Here is a 14,422-nt window from a genome sequence, read left to right on the forward strand (position 1 = left end):
TCACTACGATCCATTCAGACCAACCTCAGACTGTTAGTGTCCCCTCTGTATATAGGCAATGCTGTTCATGTGTTTTTAGACGTGCTCCCTCTGTAAAGTGATCAAAGCTCCACTGGATGATTTACTGTATGTGGGACAATTTATTGCTGTACTTGTGTTTGAATGGTTGTAATTTGAAGGTGTCACTATCCAGGGATGGGTGGGTGGGCGGGCAGGGTCAATGTTTATGTCCATCTCATGATGGAAGTGGGTTGGGGTTAATCAAAGGTAAATTATCACAACTGGTCAATACCAAGAGTGTCTTCATCAAGGAAGAGGGCAGGACAGGGTCTGTCCTCTTCATAACAGGAACATTTTTTTGCACCAAAGTCATCATCAAAGCGCAGCTTCTTCTTATTCACTATGGATGGATGCTATCAGAACTCCGAAAAAAAATTTTTTTTGTTCTTTTATTTTCAAAAGACAAAGAAACGGTCTCTTTTGCATGACTTTGTGTCGTCTTTTTATTGGCTAGTGTGCCCGGTAAAAGCATGACCATAGTGTGAACTCACTCTTACCGGTGTGTTTGGAAACTGTTACAAAAACTTCTCCATGAGATTTTTTTTTTTACTTCCCTCTAGACATGAACGCTCATTGACATTCATCATAAGCTGTTTTACAATGTGGAGCCTGTAACAGTTTGAAGGCTGCCTCGCATGGTCAAATGCAATTTGCAACCCACCAAACTTCAAACTTAGTTACTAAAACTGCATCTAGGTAAAACACTATGAATGTCAATGTCTGTTATCACATAACTAGCTAGACATTGCAGTCTTGTAAAAAAGATTAAAAAAATTTAAAAAAAGAAAAGAAAAAAAATCGCTCTTTATTAAAGCGTTGCTATTTTCAATACGTGTGTTTGAATGCTTGCTCCTTTTTGATATACAGCCAGCAGCATCATGAGAGGTTTTCATTCAGAGTACTGTAACACGTGTTTGGTCTGGTTTACACTGTGTGGTGTTTTTAAAGTGTTTGCCTTGTTGTCCCGTCTAACCATTAACTACTTACCAGTTTCCTGTCAACCTCTGAAGTGCTGATTGGATTTCTGAAACCAAGTTCAATTTGCTAGAAGATCAAACTCTGCTTTTAAAAATTAGGGTAATGCAAGTCAGAAACACTGTAAGGAGGAAGAATTTCTTATCTCGCGTAAGTGTAGCTAGGCAAAAATAAACAGGCCTTAGCACACTCTGGTCCATAAATGTTTGCGTTTTTTCTGGAACACATTTTACTCAGTCTACTCTTCAACGTGAATAAATGTGAAAAAACATAACGTGATAGTATTTTGGAGTATTACAATCCCAAATGCAGCCTAGGACAAGCTTATCCAACTTGCTAATTCCATAGAAAACTTGTAATTTCCAAAAGCAAACTTTTAAGGCAGAGTGAAGTTTAAGAGCAAATTTAATACAAAGGAAAAAAAGGCTAATTGAAAGAGTGGGTTGGTAATAAAGTATTAACAAAAACTAATTACTCCTTTTACACAAAATGAAATCTGTTAAAATGGAAAAAAAAAAATAAAAATAATTGTTGCACTCCCCACCAATGCCACTTCAGACTGCTCTGGCTGCTGGAAATAAGTTTTGCATTTTCATCAACTGCCACATTTCCATGTCAACTATTGGCTTATTGTCCAAATTTTAAACGGTCAATTTCCATAAACCTGCTCATGTTATTACCTCAGCATACCATTTGTGTATACATTTGAAACACTCATGCAGTCCTCTAGTGTCAATCTGCAAACGTAAAGTGTTGCTGAGGGCATGAAACTCAGCGGTATTTCACGACAAACTCTTCTTTGCAGGGAGTAACAAATCATACCTTCAATTGTTTTAGCTATTTTTTTACATTAAACTTTATCATCAGGTTTGCATTGTTATCAAATTTTGTTTTTTATTCTAAAGAGGCATAAATTAAATGTTTTTTGGAAGAAAATTGAATAAAAAACATCATCAGATGTTGAGCTTTGCATTATTTGGTGGCTGCCACTACTGCTTTAGAATTATAGAAGCAACCTTTTCAAATATTCACACAAAGAAGTAGTTCTGTTGGAATTTTTTTTATTGATAAACAATTCAAAGAACAAAAATGACAAAATGTACTTTAAAACAGCAGAGTAGTATTGTGTTTGTTGCGTCGAACCAGCAACTGATCCTGAGCCAGATTATTCAACTCTGAAATCGAGGGTCTACCAGTGCGCTCCTCATCAAGGCACCTATCCCCAAAGCGGCGGCAGGGCTGGTTTAATTAAAAGAACCAACCATCCCACCTGAATGTCCCAATCTGGCTCTTGGCTGTGATTGTCTGGTACTCTTTAAGTGACGGGTTGGGCTAAGAACGGAGCTGCTGAAAGCGATGAGATTTAGACTGAAGCTGGTATAGGGGTCCTCAAAGGATTGTGTGTAACTTGTCAAGCTGGGAGCAGGAATGTATGAGCAGAGTATGCTTGGAGGAAAGTGAGCAGGAAAAACCAAAAGCAGGAAGAACTGGATCTCCCAACACAAAAGACAGGAATTTCCAGAAATCTGAAATCCTGACAAATGAAAATCCCAAAAAATAGATAAGGAACAATAGGTATGGACGTTAAGTGTTCCTGTACTGTGAATGTGTGCTAGAGAGTGTGTACGCATGTTTCAGGGAGGGGCAGGAGTGTGTGGTCTGAGTGTTTACCTTAGTGGGGAGACACCCCATCGTCCACAGCAGTTTCAGGCCTAACGCTGCTGTTTCCCCCATCCCACTCTACAGCTGCGTGCGGCGTACGTCCAGGGCAAGGGCTCAGTTTGGCTCCCTCCCACTCTAGCTGCAATAATCAGCAAGAGGAAGAAGGTGGCTGGAGCAGCAGCAACAACAAGGCATGCAACTAACAGTTCACATGGAGAAGGTGGAACAATGTGGAAATGTAGGGTCGCAATGTGTCATTTAATCCTTACTCTAGTAGCTCATGTGCCCAATGGGAATCAGGATGAGTCGTGTGTGGTACGATCAGATCTGCACAACTACTCTACTTCAGAGAAGTCAGACGGAATCAGATATGCATAAAAAACTATTAACCAGGTAAAACACACCTTGACCTATGTTTTGAGTTTAACTGCTATGTGATCTAAATCCAGAACAAAACATACCCATGTGTCAAAATGAGGTTTGCTTTGGACACGTCGTTGGTTCGTCTGACTGCTACCAGACAAAATAAATGAATCCTCCCCACGAATGCCAAAAACAATCTTTATGCCATCTGCCACACAGATCGACTCAACACACTCCATCCTGTCAACAGCCTCTATGACATTAAGATCACACAAAGATGGTGGCAGATGTTACCACACTGCCCCTCCACCCAAAGGTTGTTTAATTCTTAAGAACTGCCCTACACCAGGTCCGCAACTCTCCTTGAAGTTTAATTATCTTACTAAGTCACATTTTTTTCCAAATTTGGCGAGCTATTACTCTTAGATTTAAAGTATTTACACGAGTACCAATATTTTTTTTCCTGTATGAAATATGGGTCGTTGTTTCCCCTAAATCATGAATGCGTCCCATGAAAATAGGCGAGGAACAAAAAACATGTAAGAATGTTAACGATAGAAAGTTCAAAAAAATAAATTGGAATTTTAAGTATTTATAATGCTCAAATCCTACAAAAATTGACCACGTATTTGCTGATGTAAAACTTGCCTCTGTAGAATCATATGTACACAAAAAGGCAGAGAACTGAGTATTGTCTGTAACTACGACGTGAAAGCAACGAACTTGCTTTTTTTATATAGTTCTGTTAAAAGTTTAACACAAACAAACTGAATGTTTCAAAAATACCAAAGGATTCAGTTTAGCAACAACCAGATTCTGTAAACACAGAAAAAGCTAAATGCAAAGTCTGGGCCGAGCAAAGAATAAAAAAAATACATTAATTACTCCAAGGGACAATCAATCTGATCTACATTTATACTAGAATATCAAAGCCACACTGAAAGTTGGAGCTTTATCTGCTTTTCCTATCGGACTTTATAGTTAAAACTCATTCAAAATAAGTGAACTGCTTGTCCAAACCGATCTGTTACTCGCACTGAGAACATCCCTCAGTGCTACAGGATCAAATGGCTCCACCTGATTGCCATACAACACCCAGAACTCCAACAAGTCATCTCATGTCACATCAGAGCGTCAGTGGAGCGAGAGACAAAGTTAAGCTATTGTTTTCTAAACAAACTGCCTGATTGGTTCACAATTCTGAAGACAAGTGACATTACGCTGCCTGGTCAACTGTAATATCCGGAGTTTCATTTGTTCACAACTTACTTATTTTCACCTTTTGTTCTCTCCTAAGTATGTTTTACATTTAGCAATCTCCATCTTAAAGTTTCAAAAGAGCGTGGATCTGCAGCTAGATCCGTTTAAGGCCTGATACATACTCCACAAAGGTATTGGGTAGAGCTGCTCCATCAAGCTCAAAGGGCACTCTGTATCATAAATACTACAATAAATGCTTTGGAGATTATTTCTGTGCAGTTTACAAATTAACCGTTTTGCATTCATCCTGACTACTAAAGAAATCGTAAGAGCGGCTCTTCAGTCCGACTATGTAGCCTCTACGACGCAGTGAAAGTAAAGTGAAATGTAATTGGTGGAATTAGAAGATTGGAACTGCAAATTTCAATATGCAAAAGTATGCAGAGTATATAAAAGGCCTTGATCCAGACTTGAACTGAAAAGGTCGCTAACTTCCCCTTGGCCTCTAGGCTTAACCCTGCTCCAGGCAATGTTAAGAGTGTGAACCTTCAACAAGAGACCAGCCGAGTCACCACAACAACCAGCAGAAACTTCAATGTTTAACGATGATTCAATTTAGGCTTCCCCGATATCTCCGCCCGTCTGAAGACCTCGCTAACTCAAAGATGACAAACTATTTAGCCAAGTAAGAGAAAGGGAATTAAAGCACATTTCATTTATAACCTTGCAAACTCTTTGAATTTCCCCTCTATTCCGTCCCTCATGTAAATACAAATGCGTAAGTACACACATCAGCGGCGTGAGGAGTGTGTAGGGGTGGGACTGACTATCGATAAGGGGGCTCTGGCGTGTGGTAAGGGTAATCATGACGCTGGGGCATGGAGTGCCCGTGTGCGGGTGTCTGCTCATACGGTGTAGATGTGGAGTAGCTTCCTGCTGCTTGGTAAGCTCCAGATGAACCATATGCTCCTGAAGCACCGTAGCCTGCAGATGTGTCATATCCTGCGGAGGTGTCGTAGCTTCCTGAAGAGGTATCGTAACTCCCAGATGAAGTGTTGTAGTTCCCCGTTGAGGCGCCGTAGCTTCCCGAAGTGTCGTATGTTCCTGGGGCTGCATAGACGTCTGAAGCGGCATATGTTGGAGGGGCTGTGTACGTCCCTGGGGGTGCAGGGATCGTGGCGGCATCTTGTGTTGTAGCCGATGGAGGCGGAGGAGGAGGTGGCGGATTGGTGTAGGCATACTGAAGGTACTGATACTGTTCCTGGTACTGTTGATATTGCTGGTACTGATGCATTTGTTGGTAGTATTCTGTGTAAGACCTAGAGTGCATTTTACAGTGGAACAGTGTGTAGGAAAGAAGCAAAAAAATAAAAAATGAATAAATGCAAAAAGGTTTAAAAATGACACAAATTGGATACTAATGATTATGTGATGAAAGGAGAAGGCATCAAATATTGTTTTCTCTTCTGACTTGAGTAAATAAAATGTGCTATGTGTACCTTGCAACTGGATCTGACCCCTCAGCAGTTGTGGTGGCAACAGGGGCATCTTCAGGAGCTACCCCGGGTGGCGTTGGCAGCAGTGGACCTCGCTTCGATCGCATTTGAGCAAAGGAACTTGGAACAGGATCGGGGAGGAGAGGGACTCGATTTCCTCTAATCGGGCTGCGGTCTCGTTCGGTATCTGTGGGAGCCGCCTTTTTTCCTGCCTGCTGCTCGGCCAGAACCTGCAATAGGAAGTATGCAATGATCAAAGTAAAAGTTTAACAATGTTACATGAAATTTTAGAGCAAAAGTAAACAAACCTTCTGTCCTTCCTGAAAGAACTTGGCTCTTGCAGCCTCAAAAAGTGTAGTGGGATCTGGTGCAACAGAGTGATCTTGCTCCTCAGGTGCAGCAGGTGGATTATGATTAGAAAGCTCTTGGTACACCTGGTCAGCTACAGAACCATATACTTGACTGGCAAGCGCACCATATATGACCCCATCTGCACCTTTAGCACTTGTGATGCCCTTCAGAGCAGCATAGGTGGGGTCAAAGGTCGTGGTGTTATAAAATGAGTTATGGACACTTTGCTGAACCTGGGGGGGGGAGAAAAATAAAGTATCTAAACCAAAGTATCTTAATCAGATGCTGTTTTAGTGGATGTTGAGTTTCATCCCACATCGTCTTAGCTTTCATAGATTAACTTCAATAGAACTTCAGGAAAAAAAGACTAACTTGGATAGGTAGACCAGCAGCTGCAGCCGCTGCAGCAGCTAGTACAGCTGCCTGACTCTGGTGATGTTCCAGAGATGAAGCCGGTCGAGGAAGAAGACCCTCTCTGCCACCTACACACACACACACACAAAATACACATTATGTGGTTGCATTTTATTAATGGAAGACACTAGTGGACTTTGTTTAGTTACAGCACCTGCAGCGTTTGATCCTCCCGCAGATGAAAGCTGATTGACCAAAGGTTGAGCTTTGGAAAGCTCCACAGCCAACTGGCGCCCCTTAAACATGGTCCCATTGAGCGCATCAATGGCTGCCAGGGCCTCCTCTCTCCTCTCCATATGCACAAATGCATAGCCAACATTTGAGCATAACCTGGCTGTAGATCACATAAGGAAGACTTCTCATTTTGATGTTCTCAGTGCCGTTTCCTCAACAACGACAAAACTTAAAACGCTAGTTGTTCAGACCTAAAGGTCTGTGCTTTACCTTTGACTTTATCACAATCTAAAACTCTTCCAAAAGTTGAGAACAATCCATGTAAGTCGTCTGCTGAACATGTGGCACTAATATTTCCTACAAACACTTTAATGGAGTTGGGTGGGCGTGCACGTGACTCTTCAACCACCAACGGTCTCCCTCTGTACTCCTTGCCATCTAGGTGCCGTATGGCTCTGTAAGACAGAACCAACAAATAAATTAGGGCAGTGTGATCCAACGATATAAGATTGTTAAGGATTATAAAGTGATGACGACTTTCCAAAGCTCAGAGATCGTAGAACTGCCTATTTACATTTTATCACCTGTGCCATTATTCTGGACGCCTGTACAGGCACACATTTTATCTCAGCCGAGTCACGCCATTTGCTGGTCTGCTTCTTTTGGCATGACACACACACTGATGAACCAGTCAGAGCAAGTTTAAGTCAGTGTGTTGGTTCCTTTAGCTGGGTGCTCGGTAAGGCAGAATAAAATAATCTAATAATCGCTGTATTAAGATGCAGACATAAACGATTATGAATCTTTGAAGAAGCACACTGACCATTCTTGTTTTAGCGGCTAGCCGCTAGCAATAGCCACTAGCCAGCAACATGTATCCTCATGTGTCTGCTGGATCAGAGAACCTCTGGGTCAATGTTCTGCTCTAAACTTTGCATTTGGCTTTGTGGCCATTATTATTTGGGGACGTTTGTGTTTTAGACAGTTTTTTCAGTGTGGCTGCCGACCGGAGCTGGTGCGTTCCAGTTGTCCTCGGAACTCGTTTTCTCGAGGTAAATGGTAAATGTCCTGTATTTGATATAGCGCCTTCTAGAGTCATGGGACCACCCAAGGCGCTTTACAACACAATCAGTCATTCACACACACATTCACACGAGATAAGTTAGCCGGAAATTATGCATTGAACTTGGAATTCAGAGCTGCGAGCTCATAGGTTTCAGATGACCTCGAGATCCCAAATTTCAAGATGGCTGCGTCCAGTGCTTCCAGGAAGTAGTTATGTCTTTATTTTTTCTCATTTATATGTTCTGTTTCCTTTCTTTTTGCTATCTACCAGTACCGGTAAGTAGTCTATTGTTATCAAGCAGCAGTAACTCAGGTGGTAGAGCGGGTTGCCTCATGATCGGAGGGTCATGGGTTCGATTACAGCTTCCGCCAGGGGTATTCTGCTGTTGTGTCCTTGGGCAAGACACTTCACCCAACTTGCCTGTGTTAGTGGTGGTCAGAGGGGCCGACGGCGCCAAATGGCAGCCTCGCCTCTGTCAGACCTCCCCAGGGCGGCTGTGGCTACAAGTAACTTACCATCACTAGCAGTGTGTGAATGTGAGTGTGTGTGGGAAGCATCTTTGGGTGTCTAGAAAAGCGCTATATAAGTTCAATGCATTATTAATAGTTATGTTGTAGAAAAATTTAACATTGCTGCCAAAATTGACCAGTGTCTATGGTTTTTACGTTTCCTGGCATTTATATTTTTACATTTGATTTGTAATGTTTTTCTGGTTGCATGTGGCAACTGTCGAAGAGTGTGTGTATGTGTCACTATTATTTAGATGTGGAAACTCTGGTGGCATCCATTTTTTCAGAACTGGAAGCTGGAACGCAAAACGAGCCCATTACGTCATTTCCTGCTTGGAAATTCCTAGTTCCGAGGACAACTGGAATGCGTTTTGTTTATGCCAAATACCTCCCCTGTGTAGTCAGGAAAATCTATGGAGAGCAGTGAGGCACAAATGACAGGAGTGTAATCCTAACTAAAGGATGCATCATGAGTTTAGCATAACATGATAGATATTTTCTCTAGACAAGAGATAATTATTGTGGATGATAGGATATGAGCAACCTCTAGATAGAATTTAAATTATAAATATATAATAAATAAACGTATCCAACTCTAAACGATGATAGATAGATAGATAGATAGATAGATATTGGAATTTTAAGTTTTTTTTAAGAATTCTGAATCTTTTATCCTATTTTCTGTCAAGAGGCATCCTTTTAAATTTGTGTTTTACTGATAACTTCCAAAATGTCTAAATTGTAGAAATAGAAGAAATTGTGATTGTGCAAAACAAAATTGTGATATTATTTTTTTCCCATAACATCCACCCCTAACACAAATCTACAGTTTTAAGACAATAATTACATCTGCAACAGATAGAAAAAATATGCAATTTAAAACACACACACACACACACTAGCCTAAGACATTTGAACATTTAACAGCCAACAAGGAAAATAGCAGCAAATAAAAACAATAAAATTATACCAAAGATAAAACTATGCATTACCTTACTGACAAACAATTAGTCTTGATTAATGGCAACAGACCAAAAGGTTGGGTTTGATTTATAAAAAAGTATTTCGCGAATTAAACTGCAGCAAAAAAAGTTAGTTGCAATATCACGAGATAAGGAGCTGACGATTAAACATTACTAAGCTGTGGTTTTGTTTCTTTTAATTACATGTAAAACTCAAATAATCAGACTATATAAATGTTACACCACTCTACACTGTGTAATTTGCCCTCAATTAAAATAAAACACCAAGTTATATATGCATTGGTATTGTTACAGTTGACTTGTATTACAAATGTAGGTGTGTAAATTATTACTCTAGAAAAAAAAATGTAATTTTCTGTCAATTTCTCCTTTGGCCCTAACTAAAAATGCAAAAGACGTCCGCCAATGTCTAAACCTCTAAGCTTTATACGCATCAATTTATTTATCACCACAAAACAACAGTCGTTTGTTTACCTGTCTGCTGCTCCTTCTCCCTTCAAGGTAACGAAGGCATACTGTCTGAGTAAGGAACAGGTGTTGATTTCTCCATAAGGAGAAAAAAGTTTAGTCAGCTCCTCCTGGGTGGCATCTAAGGGGAGGTTCCCCACAAACAACTTCACGTTATCACTCATCTCTGTAGCAACCAGACATCTGATGGGGAAACAAAACACAATTCAGCTAACATGTTTCATTCGACACTCAAAAGTAAAGCTGGCAGGCTGTTAGGTTAGCCGGCCTCTACAGAAATGCCCAGCAGTGCGAATATCATAACAACTTTGGGTTTGCTTTTAATTTAAAAAAATATTACGTAACAATTGCCGGCCAAAAATCAGTATCATTAGCTTGCTTTTTGGTTTTACAAATGGCGTTGATGTACGAGCTATGTACATGACGTGTGTGTTACCATGCTAACATACTTTTCGCGGTGAAAACGGAACAAGTTCGGCCTGCGAGGCTGCAACCTCAACTAACCCCTGCAGAAAGACAATTAAAACAGTGCCATGAATATTATAAACGATATGGTGTCTTAAAACACCTAAAATGTATTGAACACTCACACTGGCCGTCTTTCTAAACGTTAACAATGTGTAGCATTAGCAAAGCTAGCAAAAAAGGCCAGCGCTGGCGGTTTTAACGGTGGCTACAATCGCACAGACAATGTTAAAGCTTTTTGACTACTAGCAGACATTATAGGGTATGCTCGCAAATACCAACATGTTTTCAGAATTGCCCTATAAACTGTAAAAAGATTAATAAACCCAACATGGTACACCGAATGATTACCTAACGCGGTCCTGAAGCTAATGTATTTCAAACCTCACATCCGGCTCCGGTGTTGTGCCGAATTATGCCGCCGTACTGAAAAAGGAACTTTGTCGGCTTCGCTGCCTGAATGATTAGCCCATGGAAAACAAATGTTACTGTGGGTCCTCTGATAAAACAACTTGGAAATAGTTTGGAGACTTTGGAAAATACTGTGGATTGTATGATAATGTGGCTGTAACTACTTTAAATAAGAGCCGACAGTCTGGCTTGCTGGTTCTTAAGCTTACCTAAATAAATTATTCAATAGAAAAATAAAATATTGTATTAATTTGTCGATTTCGTTCATATTATATCACGTTTTTGGTTTTAAAGGGGGAGAAAACTGCGTTTAAAGTTGCTTTTCGTGACAGGGGTGCTATTTTCGACACAACACCGTCGCTTTCAGTTGTGAAAGATAGAGGGCGCTGTGTCTCACCGCAAACCTTTTTTTTAATCACACATCGCCATTATATTAGTTTCAGTCATTGTGGTTTTAGTCTCCTTTAATATTTTTGTTGGCTTTCAGAGGTGTAAAGTTCCATTAGTTCTAATTTTTCTAGTTATTGTGATTTTGCTTCAGACTCCTGAGTATCCTGTTTAGCATGTGACGGTATTTCAAGGTGTGATCTGATGGTGTGATCAGGTGGTTGAGGGAGGAGCCAGTCTGCCCAAGCTGTAAATTGCGTACGGAAGCTGTGAAAGCTCAAATATTGTCTTTTCGTAAAGGCATCTCTCTTTTTTCGTGTTTCGAGTTTTTGACTCTTTGGATCATTTTGGTTAACCAAAACGATCTAATGTAAACTTTTCATTTAGCCTGTTTTGTGGGGCGCGAGCGCGAGTTTACAGCGGACACGCGCTTTTTCCACCTTCTGGGCGGAGCGGAGTTGACGGTGAGCACATCTTAACGGGGAACACATGCCGATATAACACCAGAGTGTAAAGAGAACTTTTCTCGACTGTAAAGTTGAGTTAGAACAGGGAGCATGCCACCGCAAAGTAAACCCGGAGGGAAAAGAAATTAGAAACTGTGAGGAAAAGGTAAGGGAACACTGAATGATTAATCACTAATGGCCAAATCACTACAGAATGAACAAGAATAACTAATGGCATAAGATTTGGGAGATGTTCGGGTTTTAGGAATGCGTGTTGCGCACCCAGAACGATGTGGGCTGCCGTCAGCTTAAGTTTGTATAACTAGAATAAAAATGATAACAGAAACAGTTTTGATCTGTATTTCTATTCTAACATAACGTTGTGATGTGGCAACAGGGTGTTTCTGTCTTTAATTGACAGTTTTGCCTCGTAAAGGTGGTTGTTTCATTTAAGCTCTGTCTGAGCTGCTGCCATTCACCAAGTCTGGACTTGCTGTCCAAATCCAGGCAGATTTGCTATGCAGGTGTGCGTCTGAAGGTGTAGAAGCAGTCTCACCCATCTTCCTGATCGAGACACAGCCACCTAATAAAGGTCTGCATGATAATTCCAAGCTTTCATTGATGTGTGTGTGTGTGTTCAGATGTCCCAGCAGGAAGAGCCTCTGTATGATTTCCCAGAGCCCATCCAGCCATCTCAGCGCAAGCTGCTGTGTCAAAGGGGACGTGGCTCTCTGAGAAGCATCAGTGTGCTAGATCGTCTCCTGCTCACAGTCCCTGTGTGGCTTCAGCTGTCAATCAACCCTGCCACCGCACTGCACATCCTGCAGAGAGAGCCTCCTGGGGTCAGTACACTAAACACTAGGAGCATGCACATTTGCATGACACCTCTTGTGGTAATTTGATGCCTTGTGGTCCTGCAGACATTCCTGGTGAGGAAGTCCCGCACATCCAAAAGAAATGTGCTCTGTGTCCGTTTGGCGGACGACAGCGTTCCATCCTTCGTTCAGCAGTTCGGCATCAGGGAGGAACAGTCCAGTAAGAACTCGTAACCTTGAATCATAAATAACAGCCAGGTTATTACACCACTTGTGGTTCCTGGCTCAATAATGATTTATGATAATGATTTATTGTGATCTTTGTCTTTTTGTGCATCAGTTTTCTTTCTCTGTGATTTTTGTTGTTATAGGTTTGTCCAGTTTTTAAGTATGGAAGCAAATTAAAAAGGATAAGAATCGTCTCATTTTCTTCCAACTAGGTTGTTTTCATGGTGTTTGTACGCCATTCCCCTCATTAATATGTGGTCTTGAGCTTTACTGTTGATGCATTTTTTCTAGTTTTAACAATATTTTGGATTTCCTTCACCACTAGCTCTCTCTCTGGAGACTTCTGCCATCAGCTTCCCAGATCTTCCGAGGCTTCTTTCTTTCTACTGTGTCAGCAGGTAATGTAAATCTCACTATTCTTTTTTGTTTATTCTCTCCGTATTTTTTGATTCTTATGTTGTTTGCGTATCAGAGACGTGTTAACCTCCCCGCTGGAGCTCCCTGAAGCCATCGCTAAGGCATCCTCACACAAAGAGCTGGAGTCCATCTCCCACATGGGAGTTGGTGGGTGAATTATTTCTACACAGCTGATTTTGAAATCCGAATGTTAACCACCTGAGACTTTGCATGTCTGCTGGAATTTAAAGTGTTATAATGTCTGGTTTTAAAGAGTTCTGGAGTTCCCATCTAAATGTCCGTGGGCCACGCGTGGTACCGAAACCCAGGATAGAGGAGAAGAAGCCAGATGCTGCAGCGTCAGCACCACCCGACACGCCGCTGGACTCAGCTCCTCATCCAGATTCAGAAAGCCAGCCTACGGAAGTGCCAGAATCAAACTCTATCAGCAAAGAAACCGGTCCAAGGCCCACTTTATTCCACGAGTTTTGCCCGATCAGGACACGCAGCCCCAGAGAGCTGGACTGCGGCTCGGGTCAGGGTGCGCTCTGTTTCATCAACCCGCTTTTTCTGCAGACTCAGACGAGCTTGTCCAGGCGGCGCATGTTCAAACACAGCCTCAAGGTTCGGGTTTCCACGGAGACTTCAACGCTGCTCTCACCTCCGCTCGCGCCGCCACCTCCTCCGCCTCTAATTGCAAAAACCAAAAGGAAATGTAAAGGGCCAAAACAGGGACCCTGTGGGGTTAAAGCAGATCAAACAGCTGATGACTCACAGCCTCCCACACAGACACAGGAGACACAATCAGGAGCTCCTCCTGCCTCGCTGGAGACTCAGCTGGAAAGTCAGGAGGAGATGCAGAGGAGTCAAATCAAGGATGACACCTCATCTCAGCTCCCAGTGATAACAGAGCCTGTTTTAGATGAATACATGACGCCTCAGCCTATCAACTCCCACTCTCTCTCCCCCTACCAGTCACCACTGGTTTCTCCCAGGGCAGCTCCTCTTTTCCCCAAAGTTTATCCATCCCACTCTCCTCACGAGTCTCCCTCTGCCTCCCCCTCTCTCTCACCCTATCAGTCCCCATCTTTATCCCCTAGAATTCCTGCGTACCTCTCACCAAACTACTCTCCCAGCATCTCCCCTTCTCCCTCTCCATCGTCCTCCCCCCTGACAGAGCAGGTCTGCTGTGCACAGACCACTCCCCCAGGAGCCGAGGAGGAAACGCACACGGATGGAGATGAAGATCACATCGGGGACCTGAGCGAGGAGGAAAGCGTGGATTTCCTGAGGAGCGCTTCGTCTCTGGAGGAAATTCAGACCTGCAGTTCGAACAGCGACGTTGAATCAGAAGCTCCGCCTCTTTTACCGGATAAACAAGCCTCGGACGAACAGACTGAATTTCATCACGTTTAAAGCCATTTTCAAATATTTAAAATGATGCAAAGTCTTTATTTACATATATGGATCCGACTTGCTGCTTTAATTTAAGCAACTCTCTCTGCCTTTCAGCACTATTGAATAAATAAACCCAGTCTAAATTCGGATGTCTG

At 42.0% G+C, this 14,422-nt stretch overlaps 2 protein-coding genes across 7 annotated transcripts; one reads left to right on the forward strand and one right to left on the reverse strand.

Annotated features, from left to right (window-relative positions):
- Positions 1-2,079: 2,079 nt before the first annotated feature.
- Positions 2,080-10,605, reverse strand: rbm14a (RNA binding motif protein 14a). Of its 5 annotated transcripts, none has more exons than XM_070555347.1 (9): positions 10,538-10,605; positions 10,171-10,227; positions 9,728-9,904; positions 6,966-7,150; positions 6,676-6,855; positions 6,480-6,589; positions 6,065-6,340; positions 5,760-5,986; positions 2,080-5,579 (listed from the first exon to the last, which is right to left on the reverse strand). In XM_070555347.1, exons 3-9 carry the CDS (start codon positions 9,883-9,885, stop codon positions 5,087-5,089), a joined length of 1,629 nt encoding a protein of 542 aa, XP_070411448.1. In that variant the 5' UTR covers positions 9,886-9,904; positions 10,171-10,227; positions 10,538-10,605; the 3' UTR covers positions 2,080-5,086. The 5 variants fall into 5 exon arrangements, with proteins under 5 accessions (XP_070411448.1, XP_070411449.1, XP_070411451.1 ...); XM_070555348.1 differs by lacking the exon at positions 10,538-10,605 and adding an exon at positions 10,312-10,531; XM_070555350.1 differs by lacking the exon at positions 10,538-10,605 and having other exon boundaries at positions 2,080-2,836; positions 5,172-5,579; positions 10,171-10,531.
- A 760-nt stretch (positions 10,606-11,365) lies between these two features.
- On the forward strand, positions 11,366-14,406 carry LOC107386741 (ras and Rab interactor 1). 2 transcript variants are annotated; one of them, XM_015961325.3, is made up of 6 exons: positions 11,366-11,448; positions 12,072-12,272; positions 12,351-12,465; positions 12,799-12,871; positions 12,946-13,037; positions 13,144-14,406. In XM_015961325.3, exons 2-6 carry the CDS (start codon positions 12,072-12,074, stop codon positions 14,283-14,285), a joined length of 1,623 nt encoding a protein of 540 aa, XP_015816811.3. In that variant the 5' UTR covers positions 11,366-11,448; the 3' UTR covers positions 14,286-14,406. The 2 variants fall into 2 exon arrangements, with proteins under 2 accessions (XP_015816811.3, XP_015816810.3); XM_015961324.3 differs by lacking the exon at positions 11,366-11,448 and adding an exon at positions 11,461-11,596.
- Positions 14,407-14,422: the final 16 nt, after the last annotated feature.

This window comes from Nothobranchius furzeri, chromosome 10, assembly GCF_043380555.1.
Source record: "Nothobranchius furzeri strain GRZ-AD chromosome 10, NfurGRZ-RIMD1, whole genome shotgun sequence".
NCBI lineage: Eukaryota > Metazoa > Chordata > Actinopteri > Cyprinodontiformes > Nothobranchiidae > Nothobranchius > Nothobranchius furzeri.